Below are 26,980 nucleotides of genomic sequence, written 5' to 3'. Positions count from 1 at the left end.
GAATGCAGTCTTCAAGGTCAGGAGCTGTAGGGACAGACTGCTTGAAGGTCTAAAAGAAGCTCTCGCTAGGAAGTCGTGTATTAAGTTGAGATTCCATAGGGGTACCAGCCACTTTAGTGGTGGTCGGATTTGCTTGACCCCTCTCAGGAAGCGGGAGACGTTTGGATGGAAAGATAGGCTGATGCCGTCCCCTTTCTCTCTGAAGCAGGCCAGCGCGGCCAGTTGAACCGCGATGGAGTTGAGAGACAACCCCTTCTTCAAGCAGTCCTGCAGAAATTCCAATATCATGGGAATTTTGACTGTCCGCTGAAGGATGTCACGGCCTTCACACCAGTCTTCGAATATTCTCCATATTCGTATGTAAGTTAAGGATGTGGAAAACTTGTGTGCTCGGAGCAAGGTGTCAATCATTGCCCCTGAGTATCCTCTCTTCTTCAGGCGAGTCCTCTCAATGGACAGACCGTAAGCGAGAATCGAGTTAGGTCCTTGTGGAGGATCGGTCCTTGCTGGAGTAGGTCCCTGTTTGGAGGTAGACACAGAGGGTTCCCCTCCAGAAGTCTTCGTATGTCTGCGTACCACGGTCTTCTTGGCCATTCTGGGGCCACTAGAAGTACTAGCCCCCTGTGGTGTTCTATCTTGCGGATGATCCCGCCCAGTAGTGGCCATGGAGGAAAGTCGTATAGCAGGCCTTCCTGTGGCCAGGTCTGGACGAGGGCATCGATCCCCTGGTTCTCGTCTGCGGCTGAAGAACTTGGGGACTTGGGCGTTGGACCGGGTTGCCAGAAGATCCATGGCTGGGGTTCCCCTGCAGTCTATTATTAACTGGAAGGCTGTGGTTGACAGCCTCCACTCCCCTGGGTCTAGACTTTCCCTGCTGAGGGAGTCCGCAGCGACATTGTCTTTTCCCATGATGTGGGCGGCTGAGATCCCTTGTAGGTTTGCTTCCACCCATGCTATTAGGGGTCTATTTCCAGGGACATCTCCCTGTCGATTGATGTAGGTTACTGTTGTGGTGTTGTCAGACATGACTGACAGATTCGCCCCGGAGTCTGTGACTGAATCATAGGCAGGCTAGTCTGACTGCCCGGGCTTCCAGACGGTTGATGTTCCATCCCGACTCTTCCTTGTCCCATTGTCCCTGGGCCATCAGTTCCTGACAGTGGGCTTCCCACCCTCGTAGGTTCGCATCCGTGGTGAGCAAGACCCAGGTAGGTGGGGATAGCCTTACTCCCTTGCTCAGGTGATCTTCTCGTAGCCACCATAGGTGCTGGATCCATACCTCCGCCGGTAACTGGAGGCAGACAGTGTCCTGGGACATTGGGAACCATCGTGACAGTAGGGAACGTTGTAGTGGTCACATGTGGGCCCTTGGCCATGGTACGACTTCTAGGGTTGATATCATGAGTCCGAGGACTTGGAGGTAATCCCATACCGTGAAGCGAGCACCGTTCAACAGTTTTCTCAACTGGTCCATCAATTTCCTTCTCCTTGTAGGGGGAAGAATGACCTTGTCCTGTTGGGTGTCAAATCGGACTCCCAGATATTCCAGAGATTGGGAGGGCTGGAGACAGCTCTTGGTTGCGTCGACGACTCATCCGAGGTTCTCCAGGAGATTCTTGACTCTGGTGGTCGTCTGATGACTTTCCTCTGGAGATTTTGCCCTGATCAGCCAATCGTCCAGATATGGGTGAACGAGGATTCCTTCTTTCCTCAGTGTCGCCGCCACTACGACCATGATTTTGGTGAATGCCCGAGGGGCTGTAGCTAGCCCGAAGGGCAGTGATGGTCCAGGATCGTGAAGCGCCGATGATCGGGATGGATCGGGATGTGCAGATAGGCTTCTGACAGGTCCAGGGAGGTCAGATATTCTCCCGGCTGTACCGCCCTTATGACCGAGCGTAGGGTTTCAATGCGGAAGTGTGGTACCCAGAGGTAGCGGTTGACCGACTTGAGGTCCAGGATGGGCCGGTACGTTCCCTCTTTCTTGGGGACGATAAAATAGATGGAATAGTGTCCAGTATTTCATTGATGCGTGGGCACCGGTATTATAGCCTTTAAGGCGAGCAATTTGGTTAGTGTGGTTTCCATTGCCGTCCTCTTGGAGGGGGAATGGCAGGGAGATTTCACTAATTTGTCTGGGGGGATGCTGTGGAAGTCCAGAAAGTATCCCTCTCAAATGATGGTTAGGACCCACTTGTCTGACGTTATCTCGACCCATCTTTGGTAGAATCGGGCAAGCCTGCCCCCTATGGCTTCTTCTTGTGGATAAGTCTGTTGATTCTCATTGTGGGGTGTGGCTGGGGCCTGGGCCTGAGCCGGCTCCCCTCTTGTTGTGTTTGTTCCGAAAGGACTGGCCCCTGCCAGCAGGGCGAGGTGCTTGGTATGTATTCTTGTACGGTCTGAAGCGCTGTGATCCTCTGCCCCTGGATGTTCGGGGAAAGGGGCATTGGCTTCTCTTGATCTTGTCCTCCGGTAACAGAGGTACTGGGGATTCGCCCCATTTGTCAGCTAACTTTGCCAGTTCACTTCCAAACAGGAGGGCTCCTTTGAACGACATTCTCGTGAGTTTCGTCTTAGAAGTCGTGTCAGCTGACCAGCTTCGGAGTCAGAGTTGCCTTCTGGCTGCCACAATGGATGAGACGCCCCTGGCTGAAGTGCGCACCAGATCGGAGGTCGCATCGGTGAGGAAGGATATTGCTAGTTCTAATGTTTCGACGGGTGTGGTTGTGTTCCTGGCCTGTGAAAAGCATGCGCGTGTCACCATGGCACAGCAGGCAGTGATCTGCAGTGTCACAGCTGCCGCCTCAAATGACTGTTTAAGGATGGACTCCTGACGACTGTCTTGGGCATCCTTGAGTGCCGTTCCTCCTTCGACTGGAATGGTGGTGCGCTTTGTGACTGCGCAGACCATGGCGTCCACTTTGGGAAACACCAGGAGATCTTTGGCTGAGGGTTCCAGTGGCTATAGGGCTTCTAGGGCCCGTCCCCCCTTAAAACTGGCCTCCGGGGCATTCCATTCCAGGTCGATCAGCTGCTGTACGGCTTCCAGTAATGGAAAATGGCGTGAGGCCTGACTGAGCCCGATCAGAAGAGGGTTCTTTTTTGGTTCCGCTGAGGCGTTTGTGTCAGGGATGGCCAGCTCCCTCAGGCTCCCAGACATGAGGTCTGGTAGTTCGTCTTTGGAGAAGAAACTGGTATGGTTCCGTTCCTGGAGGGGATTTCCCCTTCCTCCAGGGATCTTGGTCTTCCTCCAAGGTGTCCGTGTCCCCTAAGGTAAGGCTTTTGTCCGGAGGGGGCACGTCTCTGGGAGGCCGAAAAGGGCCTGGAAGGTTCGAGTCCTCTAGTGGAGGCTGTGGCATCGGTGGCGCCGATTGCGCCTGCACGAAGGTTTGCAGACCTTTAAAGAATTCCACCCAGGAAAAGGTTCCTGGGTCTATATTGAACCCAGCGACGTTCCCCGAGGGTTCCATCTAGAGGGCCAAGCTGGGTATAGAGAGGTCCGGGGTACTATCAATGGATCCGGATTCCTGCACTAGCTGGGGGGGGGGGGGGGGGGGGGGACGGGGGGGACACACGACACACACACCTTGCCCTGGATCTCCCAGAGCCGTCTCGCACTGTAGGCACAGAGCAGTAGCCTCATGCTGCGCAGCTCTTATGTGACAGGCTGGGCAGAGGGCTTGTGCTTTGGCTTTCTTGTCCGGTGGTGCCATGGATTGTGTGCATAGGGCGTTCAAAGCCTGTCTGTGCTTTTATATGCATGCACCGGGAGGCTTAGATATGCACTCCGGGTGCGCAGAAGGTGTGCGTGCAGGCTGCGAAGATATGCGTGCAGGCCGGTCTGTGCGCTCACGGGGATGCACGCGCCACTATGCGCGCAGCCGAACTTGTGCACCCGGTGCTGTTGAGCGTGGCGCTTTGCGCCCGGCACCCTCATGCGCACAACTATGTTATGTGCCTGGCTCGCCGCTGTGCACACAGCTCAGTTAGGCGAACAGTACGGCGCTCAATGGGAGGAAATGGCGCCAGCGACCACGCAATTAAGATGGCAAACACCCCCCCCCCCCCCCCAAGAGGGTCTCCACGTGGGAGGACCCTCGAGCCGGTTCGGGGTCTAGCCTGGAGAGGCTGCTCAACCCGATGGGACAGATGCCAACAGGCGTTCAATGTGTGGCTATCCGAGCCTCGGAGACCAGAGACTTAAGAAATTTTTCTACCTTTCCTTGTCTCGGTGCTTCCCGGTCTTGTGCCGGGCGGTCTCCGGCTGCGGGGGGAGAGGGAAATACCTTCACCATCGCACTCAGTCTTGCATCCGCTGCTTCTCAGCCGCTCCCTCCTGGGGGCTAAGTCCACGCCGGGAACCGGCTGCCAGACCGAGGCTTACCTCTGAGGGATCTCAGAAATCACCTCAGGAATTCTCGACTGGGGGAGGGACCCTTAGGTATCACCGCAGGAGAGCGGGGCTAGTCTTGTAGAGGTAAGATTTTTGAATTTTCTTTCTTCTTTCGGTTTGGATTTTCTAATGCTGTGCAAGCGTGTGTAGAATCCCAAACTGCTATGGAGACGGAGAAATACTGAAGAGCAGAGCTTCCTGCAGGGGTATATGTAGTGCTGACAACAGATTGAAATCTGACTCCGTCTCCAACTGCTATCAGGAGCACACTATACCCACTGGTCCTGAGTCCATCTGCTACACGCTAGGAAATTCCCCATTAGTGCATGACAGTGGTTAAGGTGACCTAGGGCTGCTGGCATTACCTGTGGCTGTTTCACTGCCCATTGTGACCCAATTACCCAGCTGATGTGAGACCTATGGACATTCCCCAGGCACTCACCTATATTTGAGGTGTAGTCAGTGGCTCCAAAGATGAGTTCTGGGGCTCGGTAATAGCGGGAGCAAATGTAGGAGACATTGGGCTCTCCTCTCACCAGCTGCTTTGCACTGTAAGAAGCAGAACAACATTAAAGCCTGCCTTATCTGAAGGGGAGGAAGTAAGAGATGAGGCAGAACACTCCAGGGGACTGATGACTCTCAGGCTAAATACAGCTCTTTGACAATAACAGTTTGATTATTTCTTCATCTGGCTGACCTATATACCAACTGACATGACTATGATATTAAGATTCATGGTCTTGTTTAATGGCCAAAACCGGTCACCTTTTATCTTGAAGATAAAAGTTTAGTGAAAAAATAAGAAAGAGCTGTAACCGGCAGCCTGCCGACAACTCACATGCACTGAGGCTCCCTCAGGATATCCTCCCCTCCTACCCTCTCTGTGTTGATGCTGCTGTTACCTACCTGCCAAAGTCACAAAGTTTAAGCACTGCAGTGTCAGGATCCACCAGAAGATTCTGGGGTTTGATGTCTCTGTGGCAGACCCCCTGGGAATGGATGTAAGCAAGGCTGCGGAACAGCTGGTACATGTACACCTGCAAAGTGGAGTGGAAGAAAAATGAAGCCCATCAGATAAAGATCATGTTACACACACACACCAAAAAAACCTCCCATTTGTCCCAGAGCAGTACGCATACTGCTCCTCTCACATCCCTATCTTCCTGCACCCGAGATCTCCTACAACACACCTTTACGTATATCACAGGGATGGGACTCTTAGCTTTGATGAAATGTCGGGCCACCCGATACACTGTCTCCGGAACAAAGTCTAAAACCAAGTTCAAGTACACATCTTCCTTCTGTAAGGAGAGAAACGGGAAGTGAGCACTGATGGGATAGGGATAGTCAGCAACAGGACGTAAAGGAAAGGAGGGATGGAGTGTGTGAGCTACAGAAGTAAGGATGGAAGGAAGGGAAAAGGTGACAGATGACATGGCCAGCAAGAGGTGCAGAATATTATATATAGTTGCCAAGAGGAGTTTTTCTATGAACTTCTCCCCACTGAAACATGCTGTGAGAAGCTGTGACAGACAGGGATATGCAGGGCTAGCTGACCAGAAGATAATCTAAAACTAACAAACAGGCCGATACAGTAAGGAGCGGTAGGAAGAGGTGCAATAGTGCCGGCCGCACCCACGTTTGCCGCACGCACAGTTCGGATCACCTACCGCTCGATACTGTATTTAAATAGCATACAAATGCAAGCCGCGTCCAAGAAGCGTTAGGCCCACGCAATCCATTTTACTGTATAGAGCGCTATACAGCGCTCTATACAGTATCCTGGATGCGCTGGTACCTGTCATTTCAAATGTCATTTCAAATGACGTTTGAAATGACAGGTACCAGGGGGGATTGCGAGTCCTCTCTCCCCCATTCCCGAAGCAAGGCAGGGCGAAAATTAAAACAAAAGTGAATAAAGTGTAATAAAAGTAAACTTACTGCATGTGAATTTTCTTTGAACAGTACTCTCTCTCTCTCTCCTCCTCCCAAGGCATGCACCGCAGCTCCCTTGCCTCCCGGGGGCAGCCGGCGGCGAAAGCAGCTTCCAGCAGCCCCCGCCGGCGAAGGTGAATGAATGTGCGCCTGTGCGTGCAATTTGGTCGCTCAAGGCATGACGTCACGACGTTTGGCGTCACGGCGTGTGACGTCTGCGTTCGCTAATGCACTGCCTTGAGCGCCCAAATTGCATTCATTCACCTTCGCCGGCGGGGGCTGCTGGAAGCCACTTTGGCTCCCCTGCCCTTGCAGGCGAAGGTGAATGAATGCACGCCTGTGTATGCCTGTGCTTGCAATTTGGGCGCTCAAGGCAGTGCATTAGCGAACGCCGACGTCACACACCGTGACGTCAAACGTCGTGATGTCACGCCTTGAGCGCCCAAATTGCACAGGCGTACACAGGCGTGCATTCATTCACCGCCGGCGGGGGCTGCTGGAAGCCGCTTTTGCCGCCGGCTCCCTCCGCCTGGATGAATGCACGCCCGCCGGCGAAGGTGAGTGAATGAATGAATGCACGCCCGCCGGCTCCTGCCTGGATGAATGCACGCCCGCCGGCAGGCATGCATTCATCCAGGCATACAGGCGTCCATTCATTCACCTTCGCCGGCGGGGGCTGCTGGAAGCTGCTTTCGCCGCCGGCTGCCCCCGGGAGGCAGGGGAGTCACAATGCGCGCCTCAGAAGGAGGGGAGAGAGTACTGTTCAAAGAAAATTCACATGCAGTAAGTTTACTTTTATTACACTTTATTTACTTTTGTTTTAATGACATGTCGAGCCGATTTTCGCCTTGCTTCGGGAGGGGGGGGGGGGGGGATTTTGACCGGAGCCTGCCTATTGCTGTCACACCACACTAATGCCAGGGTAAGGGTCCCAGGGGGTCATTTGCCCATGAAATTTCGTCTCTCTGACCTGACGCTCCACACTAACGCAGGGGCAAGGGTAGGCGGTAAGTTAGCAGGTCAAACGCGCGGCAAAACTACAGGTTAAAAAGGAGATAATCGGGGCGCACGTTACTGTATGGGAGGGAATAGCCAATCGGAGCATTTACATCTCATATACATGCTGCGGGCGGAAAGGGTTACCGGTTGATTTAAAGAAGCGGTAAGGATGAGTTAAAAAGGATAGTGAATCGCGGGTTGGACTTACGCGGCCAAATTGTGAGTTAGAAGCGGGTTAGAAGCAGGGTAACCGCAGCCGTGCTTTACTGTATCGGCCTGCAACTAAATAGGGCTAGAGTTATGGTTTGTGTTTGGGCAAGAGTTAGAGTTTAGGCGAGAGCTACCTAATGGTATTCAGCCCAGACTTCTGATGGAACTCAAATATGAAACTGCAGACCTATTATTGCTAATCTGTAACCTATCACTAAAATCTGCCACTGCAGCCAAGGACAGAAGGATAAACAAATATAATGCCAGTTTTTTAAAAAGATTTCAGGGGCTATCCAGGGAACTACAGACCAGTGAAACTGATGACGGTGCCAGGCAAAACGGTGGAAGCAATTGTTAAGAACAGAGCTACAGGTCATATGGCTTAAGGGGGAAGATCAAACAAGGAAAGTCATGCTTTAATAATCTACTATAATTCTTGAAGGTGAAAATAAGTACATGGATAAGGGCAAGCCAGTTAACATAATGTATTTGGATACAGCAGAACTAGAAAAGGTGCAAAGAAGGGCAACAAATGATAAAAGTCAGGGGTGGCCAATTCTGGTCCTCAAGAGCCACAAACAGACCTGGTTCTCAGGATTATCCACAATGAAGATGCAGGAGATAGATTTGCATGTACTGCATCCAAGGGTGGATTGACCATGTACACAACAGGGCAATGCCCAAGAGCCCACAAACTCTCCCCTAGCCTCAGATGGGTAATTAGGGGCAATGACCATTATTGCCTAGGGACCCAAATCATTGTCAGCAACATCCATTGTATGCAAATCAAACATATTCTGAAAACCAGGCCTGTTTATGGCTCTTGAGGACTACAGCTGGCCATTTATGGCAATAATAACGAATGGCTAAATGCAACTCTTCATATCCATACACCTTCACGCAATTTGAGGTCCTTAGGTAAAGCACTTCTTTCAGTTCCATCTCCTAAGTCAGTGCATCTTAATGCTGTCAGAGAGAGGGAGGGCCCTTTCCATAGCTGGTCCAAAACTGTGGAATTCTCTCCCACTTGAATTACGTTTAGAAGAGAATATTCAATCTTTTAAGAAACAGCTAAAAACACATTAAGAAAGGTGGAAAGAAGGCAAAACGATTACCGGCATGGTTAAAAGGGGAGGTGAAAGAAGCTATTTTAGCCAAAAGATCTTCATTCAAAAATTGGAAGAAGGATCCAACAGAAGAAAATAGGATAAAGCATAAACGTTGGCAAGTTAAATGTAAGATACTGATAAGCAGGCTAAGAGAGAATTTGAAAAGAAGTTGGCTGTAGAGGCAAAAACTCACAGTAAAAACTTTTTTAAATATATCCGAAGCAGAAAGCCTGTGAGGGAGTCAGTTGGACCGTTAGATGATCGAGGGGTTAAAGGGGCACTTAGAGAAGATAAGGCCATCGCGGAAAGATTAAATGATTTCTTTGCTTCGCTGTTTACTGAAGAGGATGTTGGGGAGGTACCCGTAATGGAGAAGGTTTTCATGGGTAATGATTCAGATGGACTGAATCAAATCACGGTGAACCTAGAAGATGTGGTAGGCCTGATTGACAAACTGAAGAGTAGTAAATCACCCGGACTGGATGGTATACACCCCAGAGCTCTAAAGGAACTAAAAAATGAAATTTCAGACCTATTAGTAAAAATTTGTAACTTATCATTAAAATCATCCATTGTACCTGAAGACTGGAGGATAGCAAATGTAACCCCAATATTTAAAAAGGGCTCCAGGGGCGATCCAGGAAACTACAGACCGGTCAAGCTGACTTCAGTGCCAGGAAAAATAGTGGAAAGTGTTCTAAACATCAAAATCACAGAACATATAGAAAGACATCGTTTAATGGAACAAAGTCAGCATGGCTTTACCCAGGGCAAGTCTTGCCTCACAAATCTGCTTCACTTTTTTGAAGGAGTTAATAAACATGTGGATAAAGGTGAACCGGTAGATACAGTATACTTGGATTTTCAGAAGGCGTTTGACAAAGTTCCTCATGAGAGGCTTCTAGGAAAAGTAAAAAGTCATGGGATAGATGGCAATGTCCTTTCATGGATTGCAAACTGGCTAAAAGACAGGAAAAAGAGAGTAGGATTAAATGGACAATTTTCTCAGTGGAAGGGAGTGGACAGTGGAGTGCCTCAGGGATCTGTATTGGGACCCTTACTTTTCAATATATTTATAAATGATCTGGAAAGAAATACGACGAGTGAGATAATCAAATTTGCAGATGACACAAAATTGTTCAGAGTAGTTAAATCACAAGCAGATTGTGATAAATTGCAGGCAGACCTTGTTAGACTGGAAAATTGAGCATCCAAATGGCAGATGAAATTTAATGTGGATAAGTGCAAGGTGATGCATATAGGGAAAAATAACCCATGCTATAATTACACAATGTTGGGTTCCATATTAGGTGCTACAACCCAAGAAAGAGATCTGACGATTTCAATGTGTTATCATTGAAATCGTCAGTTCAGTGTGCTGCGGCAGTCAAAAAAGCAAACAGAATGTTGGGAATTATTAGAATGGGAATGGTGAATAAAATGGAAAACGTCATAATGCCTCTGTATCGCTCCATGGTGAGACCGCACCTTGAATACTGTGTACAATTCTGGTCGCTGCATCTCAAAAAAGATATAATTGCAATGGAGAAGGTACAGAGAAGGGTGACCAAAATGATAAGGGGAATGGAACAACTCCCCTATGAGGAAAGACTAAAGAGGTTAGGACTTTTCAGCTTGGAGAAGAGACGACTGGGGGGGGATATGATAGAGGTGTTTAAAATCATGAGAGGTCTAGAACGGGTAGATGTGAATCGGTTATTTACTCTTTTGGATAGTAGAAAGACTAGGGAGCACTCCATGAAGTTAGCATGGGGCACAATTAAAACTAATCGGAGAAAGTTCTTTTTTACTCAACGCACAATTAAACTCTGGAATTTGTTGCCAGAGGATGTGGTTAGTGCAGTTAGTATAGCTGTGTTTAAAAAAGGATTGGATAAGTTCTTGGAGGAGAAGTCCATTACCTGCTATTAAGTTCACTTAGAGAATAGCCACTGCCATTAACAATGGTAACATTGGGTACTTGCCAGGTTCTTGTGGCCTGGATTGGCCACTGTTGGAAACAGGATGCTGGGCTTGATGGACCCTTGGTCTGACCCAGTATGGTATTTTCTTATGTTCATGGTTGTTTATACAGGCTTTTAATATTGCAATATGATTTATTTTAACGACTCTCCCTGTGAAATTTAGAACATATAAAGAATGTATATTTTAAAACCCTATTTTGCTAGTTTGATTTTGAAAGAATTTGATGTATTTTATTATTTTTTAAAAATGACTATAGTATAATTTTATATGCTTTTATTATTTATAGGGTTATTTTATTTTATTTCTACTTTTATTTTATTGAATGATTTTACGACATGTCGTTAAAGACTGCCCATTGATTTAATGTAAACCGACTTGAAGTGTATACAATATGTTTCGGTATATAAAAATGCCTAAATAAATAAAACAAAAGCTAATGACTCTCCTATGAAGAAAGGCTGCATAGGTTAGAGCTCTTCAAGCTTGGAAAAGAGACATAATAGTTCATTATATCATGAGAGGGATGGATTCGGTAAATAGGAATGGCAATTTAACCTTTCAAATAGTACTAGGACTAGGGTACATGTCATGAAACAGGTAGCAAAATTAAAAGAATATATTTGCATTCAATCAATGCACAATCACGCCGTGGAATTTAGAATGTAGTCAATTCTAGTAGTAAAGAAAAAGTTTGGAAAAGTTTATGGAGAACAAATCCATTAGGAACTATCATCCAGGAAGACTTCTGGGAAGGAGCAATATTGCTCTGCTGGGTGCTTCCAAGTGACCTGGTCTGGCCACTGACGGAGACCCAGCATGGCGCTTCTTATGCTCTTAATGTGTGAAACAGCAGAATGCATGCACACGCTGAAAGCAGCAAGGAACCAGAACAATGCTGACAGGGAGTAAGAGACGGGGACATGCAGGGCTGGAGGGAGGAAATATGCGGGACAGCAGAAGACAAGCAGAAACTATAGGCCATGAGACGTAATGGACAAAGTGTGGCCAGCAGAGAATAAGCATACACTGAGGGCCGCGAGAGCCTGTGGAAATTCTGGCGGCCAGGGTGGAAGGAGGGGAAGGTTATGGGACAGCAGAGGATAAGCATATGTTGAGAAAAGAGACTTCTTTCTCTGACCTTGTCTCCACTGGAGTAAAAGAAATAGCGCAGTCGCACAATATTACAGTGATCCAGTTTCCTCATAATCTGTAACTCGCGATTCTAGATAAAGAAAACAGAATGATATTAGTGATATAACACAACTACAACCATACATCTAAATATCACCCTCCGCATCTGCCACCATCTCACACCACCTTCTTAGTGCTAACCACTGAGGCTTCCTGCTGTCCTGAGGGGACGTCAGAAAGTACCCAACAGTGACAGCAAAGGAGAAGATCCTCTCATCAGGCCACTGTCCAAAGGGTAGAAATACTCTCTGATAAGTTCATGAAATAACCAAGTTATAGATTACAGAGAATGAAACTCAATGTAGAAAAACACATTATTACGGCAGATAAAGACTGCAAAGCCCATCTATCTTCCCATTTCTCTTTTCTATTGCAATACTACAAATCCTACTGGATCTCAGGCTTTACCTTCACAATCCTAGCAACTAAGGACCCTTTGTGCTTATCCCTGGCTGTCTTAAATTATTTTACTTTTTAACTCTATTGGAAAGCTGTCCCATGCATTCACCACCCCATCTCCGAAGAAATATTTCCTTATCTTACTTCTGAATCGAAGCCCTTTCAGCATCAAGGCTCCTTTGTTTCAGAATGCCCTTTCCATTGAATAAGTCTCCTGTCTCACCCACTCGAGGATATACACATTGAGATTCTTAAATCTCAGACTGCACCATTTTGACAGACCACCTCCAGACTGCCTCTAAAATCCATCTATTTCCTTTCGGAGGTATGGCCTCCAAAACACCACAGTACTCCAGATGAGCTCTCACCAGTGACCTGTACAGAGGCATTATTGCTTCCTTTTTTCTAGTGGTTATACCTCCCTTTGTGCACCCAGACAGTTCTTTGGCTCTGATCACTGCCTTGTTAAACTGTTCTGCAACCCTGAGATTATCAAATATGACCACTTCAAGGTCTTGCTTCCGTTTGATGCAAATCAGTACCTCACTCCCACCAAGCAATGCTTGCTCACATTTCTGCATCCCAAACACATGACTAAGTGATTTTGCATTGAATCTTAGCTGCCAAACTTATCATTCCTCAAGCTCTCTTAGATCATCCTTCATTTTTTCTAATCCACCATCCTGTTCACTCTATTTCAGATTTCTATATCATAAGAAAAACAAATCTTTACTACTAACCCCTCTATAACATCACATAAAAATAATGAACAGAAGGGGACCCAAAACTGATCTTAGAGGCACTCCAGCCGTTAACTCCCTTTCCATGGAGTGAATATTTGCCATTACTCTCTGTTCTATCATGAAACCAATTTCTAACCCTGTGTGGAACAGTGACAAAAGCCATACTGAACTCCACCACATCTAGCACTCTCCCTGACCAAATTCTTCGTCAGCCAGACAAAAAAAATGATCAGATTTGTTTGACATTATGTCAATCCAGTAAATAAAATTAGTGTTTTAAAAAACAAAAAGTTGGATGCAGATGGTTCCTAATGAATGAATGAGTAGAATAGACTGGGTAAATGTGTTTATTTAGTCTTTCAAAAAAAAAAAAATACAAAAACTAGGGGATACTCCATGAAGTAGTAAGTAGCACATTTAAAACAAACTGGAGAAAATTCCTTTTCACTCAATGTACATTTAACCTCTGGAATTCATTGCTAGAGGATGTGGTAAAGGCAACTAGTGGAGATGGGTTTAAAAATATTTTGGACAAGTTCTTGGAGAAGTCTATAAACTGTTATTAACCAGAGAGACTTGGGAAAGCTACTACTTATCCCTGGGCATTAACAGTTTGGGATCTATTTACTATGTGAGATCCTGCCAGGTACTTGTGACCTGGATTGGCCACTGTTGGAAACAGGATACTGGCTTGATGGCCCCTTGGTCTGACCGACTATGGCAATTCTTATGTTCTTGTGAGGTTTTACAGATGCAAGCTCTTGAAACTAAGTCTCATCCTCAGCTAATGACCTGATTACAAATCACTATAAACAAGGATCCAACCACATGTCCATTCATACCCAATATGCCTCTCACAGGCCTCACCTTGAAGCGCTTGTCCTGCAGCACTTTCTTGATGGCAACCAGCTCCCCAGAGTCCACCAGTCGGGCCTGATACACAACTCCAAACGAGCCATTGCCAATCACCTTTATATCAGTGTACGATACCTCTTGCGGGCGATCAGGCCCCTGTCCCGGCGTTGCCACCACAGTGGACACCTTACCACTATCTCCTGTGGAATGGGACAACACAAATTAAAGAAGAGCTTATTGGGGATTTAGCTTTCTCTTCTACCCTATGATTGAATCCATCAAGGGAGCTAGGGGGGGTGAAGAGTGCCAAGTCGTATATAACTAGTAGATTCTGCTGGATAGCTATTTCAGTCAGATTCAGTTGCTGGTATTTTTTGGTCTTGGAGTATAAAAATTAAACAGCTTTATTTCTGGTATAAACTATGTTCACTTAGGGGTAGATTTTAAAAGGAGCGCACACGGCATACACGTGTGTGCTACCCAGCGCGCACACATGTACGCCGGATTTTAAAACTTGCTCATGTAGGCGCGCGCATCTAGGCGCGCACAATCAGGGGTTGGCACGCACAAGGGGGTGCGCAATTCCCTACCCCCCCCACCCCACCTTCCCTTCCCCTACCTCCCCCATCCTTTCCCCCTACCTTTTTTTTCTGCTTCTTTTATTTCACAATTTACTCCACCCCTTTCTGCAAGCCCCGGGACTTACACGTATCCCGGGGCTTTACACGCGTCGCCGGGCCTTTTTAAAATAGGCCCAGCGTGCATAACCCTTTTAAAATCCGGCCCTTAAATTTCAACCTAAAAGCTTAGCTGATTTGGCTTCATAGTGGACTAATTCTGTAGGGGTTCCAGTTACACCTGTTCATATGATGCAGGTCTCTGAGTAAGCTATCTTTAGATGTGAAATACCAAGAAATGTTATTTAAAATATTGCATCAGTTATGTTGATACCATGAAAGTACTTAGATTGGGTATTACTGGCTTTCGACCAATTTAAGAAGAGTGGGATAGAAAGGGGAACTTGAATTCACAAATTACTGTTAAGCTCAAGGTTCTCTCTCTCTCGGGAAGAAGTTTTATCTTCTATTCAGAATGTCACTAACTTTCGTCTCTTTTGATCGGAGCCTGATTTTACTTGGCTCATCTAAAATCTGTTGCTCCCCTCTCTAAAGGGATATAAGAAATTTGTTTATGTGGCTATTCTACTTGCATATTCTTGAATTTTGAAGTTCTGGATCCAAATGGTGCACTTCTTATATTACTATGGCACCAGTCTATGTCTGACTGGCTGCAATTAGACAGGCTTGATGTTATTCTTACCCAGAGATTGGTGGCTAAGAATTGTGTGTGTGCTTGGGAGAGTTAATACACTCCTTTACCTGCGGACCACTGGTGAAGCACTATTGCTTAGATTGATAACTGGGATTTATTGTTACAAAAATAAGGGAGGACTTAATATACCTATATATTGACGGGATTAGTGCTGTAACAGGGAAAGGTGCTGAGTGGGATTCAACAAACTTGGGAGTAGTATTGTAACAGCAACATTTGCTGAGCAGGATTTGATCAATGTAGCTTTAGTTTTATGTTTAAATCTGTTTAGTGAAAGAGACATATTAGAATACAACAAACGAGAGCCCTGAGCAGGCATGACAATCCCGACTCAGACTGAAAACAGCAATTTTTGTGAAAACCTTTCAACCAATTGCATTCCTAATCAAGCTAGCTTTAGTGGTTAAAAGAAATTGTATGCGATAGGGTAATTGTAATATATGTGCAATTATTACATTTGTATGATGTGTGGTGTGTAATGTTTACATCTGTGGGGTAAAAAGGTGTATAGTATGTGTGTGTGTATATGAATATATTTCCTATTTTATTAAAACGTAAGTAATTTTCTACAAGATAGGATTGGGTCTCTTTTTGTGATAGTTAAAATGCTGTGCAACATACAGTTGGGTCAAGGATTTGGGGTTTACTCTTATAGACATTTTAACAGATTGTATGATGGCTTTATTTTTTTTGTTATTGCATTAACGTTTTGTGTGTTTCACATGATATAAACAAACTAGTGGGTTCTGTAAAACAGTTTTCTAGCGAATAAATTTAACGACTGAAAATTAAAAAAAATTATGGTGCAAATCAGACCCTCTTCGCCAGGTAAGCCAAGCTCAGAAGGAGAATGAAAGACAGAACTACAGAAGGGTAGGTCCCCAGCATTTGATGCACTTTGTGTAAACCCCTCTCCAGAACTGGCAGAAAGGAGAAAGGAAGTATGCAGGAGACAGGATAGTGAGAGAGAATATATAAATGGGAAGGAAAGAACCTTCCAGTGATACAGGAACAGAAGGAGCTTGATTTACATGCATTTGTCAGGGAAAAAAACTACAGAGGCTATCAACTGATAATTAAGTTCCCTACATCTGCACATTAACATGGTGAATGTTCATACTCTGTGAATCCTGCATAGCACCCATACAGTACTATCCATCAGTATTAAAGAGAAAAGAACAGGATCTGTGTGCAGGGCCCTCCACTGTATTTTCTTAATGCACAATCCGTGCTCCAAGTGCAATTTGGCTGTGGCACAGGAAATCTGAGGGTGGCAGAACCAGTGGGGTTAGTGTGTCCTATGGAGGTGATATACTTGTGCCCTGAAGAAAGGACAACCTTTCCTATCATTAGAGCTGCAATGCTGTCTCAGAGAAGACCTTCCTTCAAGGACTCACTCGGCAGGGAGAGCTACTGTTCCTGGGCAAACTAACAGGCCGATGCAAAAAGGTGCATTCAGCTGAACACACAGGTTACCCGTTCTTGAAGACTCCTTTTGTGAGCTTAAACCTTACCACCGATGCAGCAAGGAGTTTTACACTCACAAAACAAGTGTTCAAAAATGCGTGGTCAGCTCAGCACCATCGCATGGAAATTCCATGCTAACGAGGACATTAAGCGTGCTCTCCCAATGCAGAGAAGTACGATGGCAGAACTCACATATTTTTTTATTTTTTTTTTTTTAACACTGGAAACTTTATGCCTAGTCAAAGGTGGAGTAATGTTTCCAGCACCTGGTGATGGACAGGCAAAAAAAAAAAAAAAGATTTTCCCAAGGCAGGCCAGACAGCCAAATAAATACGGACTTATCCGGGTAAATGGCCAAAGTCAGCTGCTGCTACTTACCCAGATAAATCAGTACTTATCTGGGTAAGTGGCAGCAGCCGTCACTTATCTGGGTAAGTGGCAGCAGCCGTCACTTATCTGGGTAAGTGGCAGCAGCCGTCACTTAGTCAAATAAGTATGAACTTATCTGGCTAAGTAACTGGCCTGAGAGAAAAACGTCTTTTTCTGCCTGTCCCACAGCATGTCTAGTGCTGCGCTGTGGGACTGCCATCGGCCTGCATGTTCTGGTGGCAGCAACCTCACCCCACCTCCAGAGGTAAAACTTTTTAACTCCTGATGCATTAGCATATCATTAGCTTACTGCATCAAGAGTTTAAAAAATTATATACAATCTCTGCACTAAAATCACAGTTTTAATGCACAGATTATTGTATCAGCCTGTAAAAACGTTTCTCTCTGTCTCTCTCTTGCTGGGGGAAAGGTGAGGCATCTGTCCCCAATTCCTCACACTCTAAGGTTCAGGAAACTTTCTTGGCATAATAATTTGTAAACATGTTGCCAAAGTAATACATAAAGTGGTTAAAAAATAAAACAAGAGAAAAAAAAGATGTAAAAAGTAAAAAAAAAAAAGATATAATAGTAAGAACAGTATATTAAAATTAAAAAGGATAATTAAAAGACAGCTTCCCAGTTTTGGTGATGTTCAATGTTGCCTCTGATCAAATTACATTTCAGACCTGGTAGCAGGACAGAACATATTTTGCTGCTCTTCTCCCTAGGATTATACGGAGTTTTTGTGGGAAATCTGATTTTCTCTGTCAGTTTTGGAAAATGTGCACCTTGCTTCTTTGTATCTCGTACAGTACAGGAGAAAATGCATTTCTGTTTCTCTGACTTCTCTCTCTGGGGAGATGTGAGACATTTGTCCCCACTTTTTTTTTTTTGGGGGGGGGGGGGGGGGAGAGAAAGATTTGTTAGCACTGAATATAACAGGATCATTTCTATTTATTCTAGCCATTTCCTCCATTTTTGTTACAGTAAAAAATCCAGCAGTTGAGGATGACAATGGTTTATTGATTGCCTAGTTATCTTTATACCAAGTACCAATCAGGGATAACAGAGCCAGGGTAGTGGCTTAGTCTGAAATAGACTATCAAAATATCTATGGTGCAACAGCACCTTGACTGTTATATGCCTTTCTGGTCATCCCATCTCAAACAAAGACATGGCAGAACTAGAAATGTACAAAGAACGGCAACAGATATGATAAAAGGGATGGCATGGCTCCTTTATAAAGGAAGAGAACAGGTTACAATTCTTCAGCTTGAAGAAGAGATATCCAAGAGGGAGATCGCAGAGGTTTATAAAATCATGAGTGGGATAGAAAAGGTAAAATGGGGAATGATAATTTAAAATCATTGGTTACCACCATGATGATGTATATGTGAGCTCTATGCTGTACATCATAAATACCACATGAAATTTACATAGACATGCATTGCATTAAACTATGGTGACAGACTATTTGCCCTATTGCATATGGGGCTACAGCAAAATTCTAGCCACAAGCTGCTCAATCAGTTATTTTTGTTGAATGCCTGTTGGTATAGCCCTGTCTTTAATAATTATTTTAGGCTTCTGAGCCTGTTTCTGTTCTCAATTGATCTGGCATTTTGTTCCAGATCAGTGGACCTGCTACTGATCTAATTTCTCACCTCACCGAGATGCGTTTATGGGACTCTTGCAATAGATAATAGACCTTTGTTAGCTAATCTTAGCATATGATAGGCAAAGTACAGATGTAGTCTCCACCTAACCAAACTGCATCATTATTGTAAATTATCTTATGGATCAACATTAATGCTTTATATTGTATTCAGAAATGGATGTAACTTAGCCAGGATTGGTAAAATGTGGGCATATCTTGAAGTTCCTGGTAATACTCTGGCTGAGGAATTCTGGAGTAGTCTCAGTGATAGGCCTATCAAGGAATTACAGTAGTCGAATCCAGCAAATAACAAGGACTGTAAGATAGTATGCAAGTCTTCCGGCTTGCATAGGTTTCAGGCACCTCACCACTACAGTTTATGGCATCCTGATTTTACTAGCGAACAATCCTTTCAAATACTACTAGGACTAAGGGACATTCCATGAAACTAGCAGGTAGCAGATTTAAGAGAAATTATTGTTTTCACTTAGCACACAGTTAAGCTGTGAACTTTGTTTCTGAAGGATGTCAAGACATCTAACATAGTGGAATTTAAAAGGGGTTTGGATAAATTCCTGGAGGAAAAGTCCATTAACATTATTAGCCAGATGGCATCGGGAAAAGCCACCACTTATCCCTGAGTGTAAGAAACAAGGAGCTTGGATCTACTCTTTGGGATCTACCAGGTACTTCCTAATAACCTGGACTGGCCACTAACAGAAATGGGATACTGGGCTCGATGGACCCTTGGTCTGCCCAGCATGACACATTTTAGGATCTTATGTTCTTACAGCAACTGCTTTGGAATAAAGTTTAGCCTGTAATTACCTCAAGGGAAATGCAAGAAAAATCTGTGGAGTCTTCCAGCAAACAGAAGAACCCACACTGTGTCCCAGAGGAGAAATAGAAGGGCATTTCACCGGGCCAGACATCCCTAAGAACTGTCAACATCTCATCTCAACAGAAAGGTGCTTCTGACTCAATGTCTTCTGATATGACAGACTGACTCTCTAGGGCAGAGCTTTCCAAACTGTGTGTCGGGACACGTTAGTGTGTCGCCTGCAGTGTGCAGGTGTGTCGCGCAAGCCCGGGCAACTCTGATGCGAGTTTGGGCTTTTTTTTTTCTAGAGATTCACTTTTTTTTTTTCAGTTTATGGGTTGCTTATTCTTGGGTGATTTTTGCTGTCAATCGCGTTTTTTTGGGGGGCTTGGTGGGTGGAACGAGCCCAGCCATCCTTGCATTGGCTGCTGCTGCCGATGAGGTCTGGCCATGAGGAGTACTGACTGCAAGCAGCAGTGTCTGGTGATGATGGAAGGGAGTGAAGCACTTAACTGGCAACAATCAAAAAGACGAGGTACATGAGTGTGGGGGCCAGACATGTGCTGGGGGGAGAGAGATGAGTGAGTGGGGGGCAAACGTGCTGGGGGGACAGACATGTGCTTGAGGGGGAGAGATATGAGTGTGTGGGGGCCAGACATGTGCTGGGGGGAGGAGAGAGATGAGTGTGTGGGGGACAGACAATTTGTTTTATTATTGTTTCTCATAAATTATAACAATAACATGAATCTTGGAATATATATTTTTAATATAAATTTAAGGTTTTCATGAGATAGGTTGTGTCGTGAAACATTTTATTTATGTATATATTTAAGGAAACATACATAAATTGTCGAAATATGTTTCGTTCGTTTAACCTTTAACCTCTGGTTTACTAGTAGACTGAATTACCGTGTCGTGAAATTATGTTTGTCTAAAAAGTGTGTCACCAACATGAAAAGTTTGGAAAGCTCTGCTCTAGGGTGTTTCCTCTATTTATAGTCATTTATAGACCACTCATAAAGAGAATCTCCTGCAGAATGGGGTTCAATATAACAAAATATAAAGTTATAAGCAATAATACGGCCTGGATAGAATATTGTGGATATGAAATACCTTAGGATACATCTTTCAGTATATCAGGGTGTTTTTATTTTCCCTTGCATAGCTAGCCTACAAAGGAAGAGTTTTGCTACCTTTCTATATTTTCCTGTAATTTCACAACACTTCTGTTTCTTTCCATGACCATCCTAACTTTCCACATAAACACTAATTTTTTATAAGCCATTCAACTTTTCAAATGCCTTCTTTAAAATTCACACATATAAATGTATTAGCATATATTTGATTTAAACTAAATTTGGTACTATCTGTATTTACTTTGTTCTTGTATTGAGAAGTTCTGTGAGTACTACTGGTACTAATAATATTAAGAATAATAGAAAAGATTTTTCCATAAAATACACACATATAGATGAATCCGATGTGGGGGTTTTTCTGAGCCCCTTTTCTCTTTTTAGTCCTCCCTCTGTACTAGTGAAAGAAACAAATCCCTCTTTGTTTCTTTCACTAGATCATACCTTATCATAACCCAGAATCCTTTTTTTGTCAGGTTCTTATAGATCTTACCCCTTCCTAGTATTTTTCTCTGACTCATTCTCCTCTCACCTATGTCCCTCTTTATGCCGAGCTCTGTAACCCTCCTTTTCACACATACCTTTTTCCTGATTCCTTTATACCTTCTCTGACCATCATACCTTTCTTCTATCTTCCACCCCGCTATTTCTTTTCTCACACTTCAGTATATCCCAATCCCCGTAAATCATCTGTATGCCTAGGTTCTTGTATCCCTCCTTCTTCCAAGTTATCTATTTCCCTTTCCACAATATCCCCCATTTCTCACCACTGTCGCTTTATTCTCTCCCAACTCTTTCTTTCAGGTCTCTCACCACTTTCTGTACCCTCTTCCCCACGTCTCTTATCTCATCTATCCCTGCATTTCTTCATGTACCCCTGGCCCTCTCGTTCCCGTTTCTTCCAAACCCTTATCTGTTCATTTAGCCCCTGTATCCCAAACCCTTCTCTCCAGGATCTCCTCTTCTCCCACTCCCCAGCTCTCCCGGTACTCACGGGCTGGTTTTAGATTTCCCCCTGGGGCGGCCGCGGCCTGCGCTGTTCCTGCTCCCGCAACAGGGCCCGGCTTCCCAGCTCCGGCTCCTCCGGCGGCGGAAGGCCCCGAGCCCGAGTCGGCGAACGAGCTGGTCCTCGGCCGGCTGCTGCCGCTCATGCTGAGGAGCGCGGTGCACAGGCGCTGAATGGCGGCGGCTCCGGGGCTTCTCCTCCCGCACAGGCCTCTCCCCGCTCCGCCAAAGACGCTCCAAGCACAGCGCAGCGCAGCGCTGCCTGGGAGACCGAGTCCTGCACACGACACAGACAGAACTACAGCTCCCGGTATCCCCCGCGCATAGAGCGCCGCTCACTAACGTCAGCGTAGCCACGCAGCCTACAGCTCCCGGCGAAAACCAGCGCGAGGTGCGCCGCTAATGTCAACGTGGCCAGGCTGACTATAGCGCTCTGGAAGCCTGTCCTCCAAGAGCGCGGCTAACTGGCGACACAGCTGCCACCCAGTCTAGAACTAGGCTCATGCAGGCAGTACTGTTAACAATGTCAATGCAGATATCCGGACTACAGCTCCCGGCACCTTCATGTCCAAAATGTCACCAGGCTGCGCCTGAATATGCACGTTGCTGTTTGGGAAATAGAGTCCGATTCCCCTCGAACTACAATTTTCTGTCATCTCCGCGCAAGAAGGCACGTCTCTTCGTTACGTCACCCCTGCAACTATGCATCTTGGGAAATTAAGTTCGGCCGCGCATGTTATTAACGGGCTCCCAAGCGGACAAAAACTACAACTCCGCCAGTCCCTGCGACATAAAGCTATGACTTTTACCCCTCTATCGTGAGTGCCGTTGTCTGGGAAATGTAGTCTTGTGATGGAGAGGGCCTTCCCGAGTGACGGGGAGGTTGCTAGGGAATGTAACCAACTAATCGACCGCGTGTAAACTGTCACGTAGAGACTACATCTCCCAGTAACTCTTTGCTCCATAATGCTTGACATAGACCATGCTAGGAAGTTACAGACTACAATGCTTACACGATTTGTAGGGGGTTTTAAACTTTTTATTTATCAAAATTTCTCAACTTATGTTAAGCAAAAATCTTTGACAGAAAGAAAAAAACACAAAGATCAATAAGAATATTTACATTAGAAAAGAAAAATAATATATGCAGCATATCAAATTCTCAATAACTAGAATCAAGAGCCGCAGGAGATGAAAAAACAATATTTTAGAATGTTGCGTGACACCTTTTAATACCACAGACATATAAAACGGTCAGACACTAACTTCAGAATTAACCAATATTTATAGTTTTCGAATACAAAAAAAAAGAGTTAAAAACTGCAACTCCCACGTGCCCACAACCATAAAAACAGAAACAGAAGATCATTTTTAGAGCAAAAGTTGATAATAAGCATTTGTCTTTAGTGTCTTTTTTTCTGTTATTTCACTTATTCCGGTTTTTAGGAATCCGGCCTAAGACTGAAGACAGTAATTACTACACATTTCTGGCCTCCCAGACGCAGATTATAAAGGTCTCCATCGCCCCAGATTTGTCGATGCAACCCTGGTTTGGCGTTTTGCAGAATTTTACATCCCAAGCGTCACTAAGAAAAAAAATATCTCCCACACAGACGCAAACAGACGTCATTAGCAAGTGGGCTGATAGGAGATGTAGTCTTTATGGAAGTCTGTTGGCGCCCTCTGTCGACTAGATAGTCCTCGGCGTTCCCCCTGCTGCCGAGAGGGAGAACCGCAGCTGGTGCAAACAGCGGCAGAATCTTGCGTAAGCCGCAAGCCAGGTCCCCAGGGTGAAATCTGCAAGAAAACTATTTTCAGCTCCATTAGAGCAACATGCAAAGAGTTAACAGCGTGGATGATGAATGCATTAGAAGAAAAATAGGTTAATGTATTATTTACTGCTAAACCAAGAGGGAAAAACCAAAGGGGGTGGCTGAGGGGCAAGCTACAGCAAAACAAAGCCGTGCAGAAAGCAGGGAACTAAGCCCTGTTGAAACGAGAGAAGGGAGAGGGGGTGAAAGAAGGGAAGAGTAATTAAATTATATATCAAAAACTTTATAAATAGAAGCTGTTGTCTGATGCACTGGTTTCTCAGCAGCCTTTCTTTTCCTGCCAGGGATTTGCAAATTTGGCAATCAAGAAAAAGAAAAAAAAATGCTCACTCCTCTCCAAACCCGCTCCCACCAACGCACTGCTGGCTGCTACTCACGTCTTGAGCTCTGGAGTTCGCTCAGGGAGAGAAAAACAAGCTTTATACGTGTCGTGTGTTGTTTTTGTTTTTACCTGCTGGCATTTCTCCTGGCGTTTGCGGTTTTACGGTTTACATTGATGTCGGCTGCCAGTCTAGAAAAACCAGTTCGATTCTCCATCTCCACTTTCCCGGACTCTGGAACCAACTGACAAGCGCAATGCTTTAACGCCATTAATAATAATAAATAAATAAAAAAAGAAAGCAGCGGGACCAGGGACTTTTCATGAGGTCACCCTAGGTGCAGCTGTTAGAAAACTCCAGGGCTCATCCCCATGCAAACCTCTCCACCTGTATTTCACTTGTCTTGAAGCCATGAGGCTACACGTGTGTTCACCAAACCTTTAGGCCCTTCAGTTTCCACTGGGGTAGTGTATTGTTGGGGGGTCACTGCCTCTACATAGAGGCTGGGGCCAGGAGGCGTTTCTTCTAGTGCCTTCAGATGATGAAGCATGGTTTCATGGTCTCCGCTGGGACCCTGCTAATGTGTCCTCTAAGTGGAAGCGGCTCTGCTTGTCTCGTTATATTGGCTGAGAAAGATTCCTGTTGCTCAGAGACTCTGTCTCTCCTCTTCCACCCTCCCCTTCTCCCATCAGTCAAATGTTCTAAACTCTCGACAGCTGGAGCTCTCCTGGGTGCTGACACCCCCACACGGGTCCTTGGCACCCTCTGCACTCCTGCCTGAGAACAGCAAGCACCCTGCCAGGGCTATGCCATGCAGCAGCTCCCAGCTTTGGCATGCGTCATGTCCTGATATGGCCCTGTCTGATTGCATCCTTCCAGAGCTCCGGGTGGAGATTTTCAGACATTTTGCTAGAGACCCAATTGCATTCAGTGGACATATGGGGGACTCCAGCAGAAAGCTGGAGCTGGAAAATTGACGAATATTGCAGTTGGCTGTTGAGATCTTGTTCTTAGGCAATGTTAAGCCAGTTTTGTTGCTTTGAAAGTGGAGGTAGAAGTTCTACATGATTCTCTCGAAAGCAGGAGCAGGAGGCCTCAGGGCCTGTGGGGCCCTTGGAGAGTAGGAACTGAGAGATGGCACCAGGGAGGCACAGCAAGTCTTTTCAAAGCTCGTACAAACAAGACCGGCACCTTGTTTACCTCGCTCTACTAGATACTAAAAGAAAAATACAGGAGCTTGTTCCCTGCAGAGCTACAGGCAGGGGAGGGGAGAGAACATTCACAGCCCCTAATCCCGGGGCAGGAGATGCGAGAGGAATTCAGACTGCCTAACGGAAGAGATCACAGCTCCATGATGGGGAGAGGGGGCTCATTGGCCCAGACCAGGAGTGATGCTGACAGGCTCAAGAGCAGAGTGGCCGAGGAACTCACAGACCGACAGAAATCAGGAGCTCATGGGCCCTAAGAGGAGAGTGGAGTTCATAGGGGAAGAAACTGGCACACCCATGACCAGAGGAAGAGATTGAAGCTTTCAGATCGCAAGATAAAAGAAGTTTAATTCCCCCACATTTAGGATACACATTATAGGCCGTAGCTGATCTTACTGTTGCACCTGATACAGGACACTCCTCGAGCAGGTACTAGGGACGTCCCACAACCGCTCTCCTGACTCCCGCTGCTGTATCTTGGCTTTCTTTTGTTGTTCAGTTTTGTGTAAAGATTTCAGAGTTCCTTCCTCCCCTCACATTGTTACAGGACTGCTACTATATGCAGCCCCAGGAGCTGTCACATACCCTCACCCCCACACTCAACGGCAAGAACTATGAAACATCACCCTCCTCCCCCCCCCCCCCCCCCCCCCCTACACACACACACACTCATGGCCCAAAAGCTGTCTCACAACACTCACCCACAGCAACCCTGAAATACCCCCCCCCCCTTTCACACACATACATACTCAGTCCCAAGAGTTATCACACCCCCTCACCTCTACACTCAAGCCACAGGAACCATGAAACAGCCCCCCTTCCCCAGGAGCTGTCACAAACTCACCCCCCTCCCCTGTAACCATGAAACATCCTCCCCTATACACACACAACATCCCCTTCCCTAGCAGCTATTCACACAGATGCATACATACTCAGTCCCAGGAGCTGTCACACACCCACACACACCCCCCCCCCCCACACCCACACACCCTCACCACACCCCCCCCCCCCCCACACACACACCCCTCACACACCCCCCCCCCCACACACACACACACACCCCTTCCCCTGGAGCATGCTCAGTCCCAGGAGCTGTCACACACCCTCACACTCAGCTGCAGGAACTGTGAAACACATCCCCCTCATATACACACAGACCCTTCCCCCAGAGCTGTCACACACACATACTTAGCACCAGGAGCTGCACACACCCTCACCCTCCGGAACCATGAAACAACCCACCCAACCCCATTCACACACACGCATACATAATCAGTCCCAGGAGCAGTCACAAACGCTCACCCCCACATTCAACTGCAGGATCTGTGTAACACATACCCCACCGTACACACACACAAACATCCCCCTTACCCTGGAGCTATCACACATAATCGCTCATTCCTAGCTGTCACACACCCTCATCCCCACACTCACAGGAACCATGAAACATCACTGCCTCCCACCCCTCCTTTACAGCTGCAGGAATTATGAAACACATCAACCCCCCTCCCCAGAACAGTTACAGACACACCTTCAAACACCCCCCCCCCCCCCCCCACTTCTGCTGGAGTTATTACACACATAGGTACTTAGTCCCCGGAGCTGTCATATACCCTCACCCCCACGAATTGGGAAATACATCAATCCCCACCTTCTCCCAGAGCTGTTACACACAGACTTCACTCCCCCCCCCCCCAAGAGCTGTTACACACATACACATATATACTCAGTCCCAAGAGCTGCACACATCCTTACCCCCACATTCAGCCACTGGAACTGTGAATCATCACCCCCACCCACCCATATTCAGCCCCCTTTTCCCGATACTGTTACACTCATACGCAGTCCTAGGAGCAGACACAACCCTCGTCTCCCCACATACACACAACTGTAGCTTTCATCCCAAAAGCCATCTTACACACATTCCTCACACTCAGCTCTGGGAAATGTCACATACATACACACACACACACACACACAACCCCCATACTGAAACACTATCATACATATACTCAAC

General features: G+C 46.1%; 1 protein-coding gene and 1 long non-coding RNA gene across 3 annotated transcripts in view; both read right to left on the bottom strand.

The window, feature by feature from the left end:
• The window catches only part of GSK3A (glycogen synthase kinase 3 alpha), a 29,821-nt gene extending 7,592 nt beyond the window's left edge, over positions 1 to 22,229 (bottom strand). Inside the window, exons 1-6 of one of the 2 annotated variants that reach the window (XM_029576914.1) lie at positions 21,593 to 22,209; positions 13,833 to 14,020; positions 11,771 to 11,854; positions 5,584 to 5,694; positions 5,300 to 5,430; positions 4,836 to 4,942 (exon numbers count right to left, since the gene is read on the bottom strand). In XM_029576914.1, coding sequence (XP_029432774.1) covers positions 4,836 to 4,942; positions 5,300 to 5,430; positions 5,584 to 5,694; positions 11,771 to 11,854; positions 13,833 to 14,020; positions 21,593 to 21,749 — 778 coding nt within the window. In that variant the 5' untranslated portion in view covers positions 21,750 to 22,209. Of the gene's footprint in view, positions 1 to 4,835; positions 4,943 to 5,299; positions 5,431 to 5,583; positions 5,695 to 11,770; positions 11,855 to 13,832; positions 14,021 to 21,592 lie in introns of both variants that reach the window. The other variant, XM_029576915.1, reaches the window with a different exon arrangement.
• Positions 22,230 to 23,238: 1,009 nt separating this feature from the next.
• Positions 23,239 to 25,583, bottom strand: LOC115076227. The gene is made up of 2 exons (XR_003852704.1): positions 23,887 to 25,583; positions 23,239 to 23,411 (listed from the first exon to the last, which is right to left on the bottom strand). It is a non-coding gene; the product is annotated as an uncharacterized LOC115076227 (long non-coding RNA).
• Positions 25,584 to 26,980: the final 1,397 nt, after the last annotated feature.

The sequence above is a fragment of the Rhinatrema bivittatum genome, chromosome 14, assembly GCF_901001135.1.
Source record: "Rhinatrema bivittatum chromosome 14, aRhiBiv1.1, whole genome shotgun sequence".
NCBI classification, from domain to species: domain Eukaryota; kingdom Metazoa; phylum Chordata; class Amphibia; order Gymnophiona; family Rhinatrematidae; genus Rhinatrema; species Rhinatrema bivittatum.
This window is presented reverse-complemented; position numbering and strand designations above follow the sequence as displayed.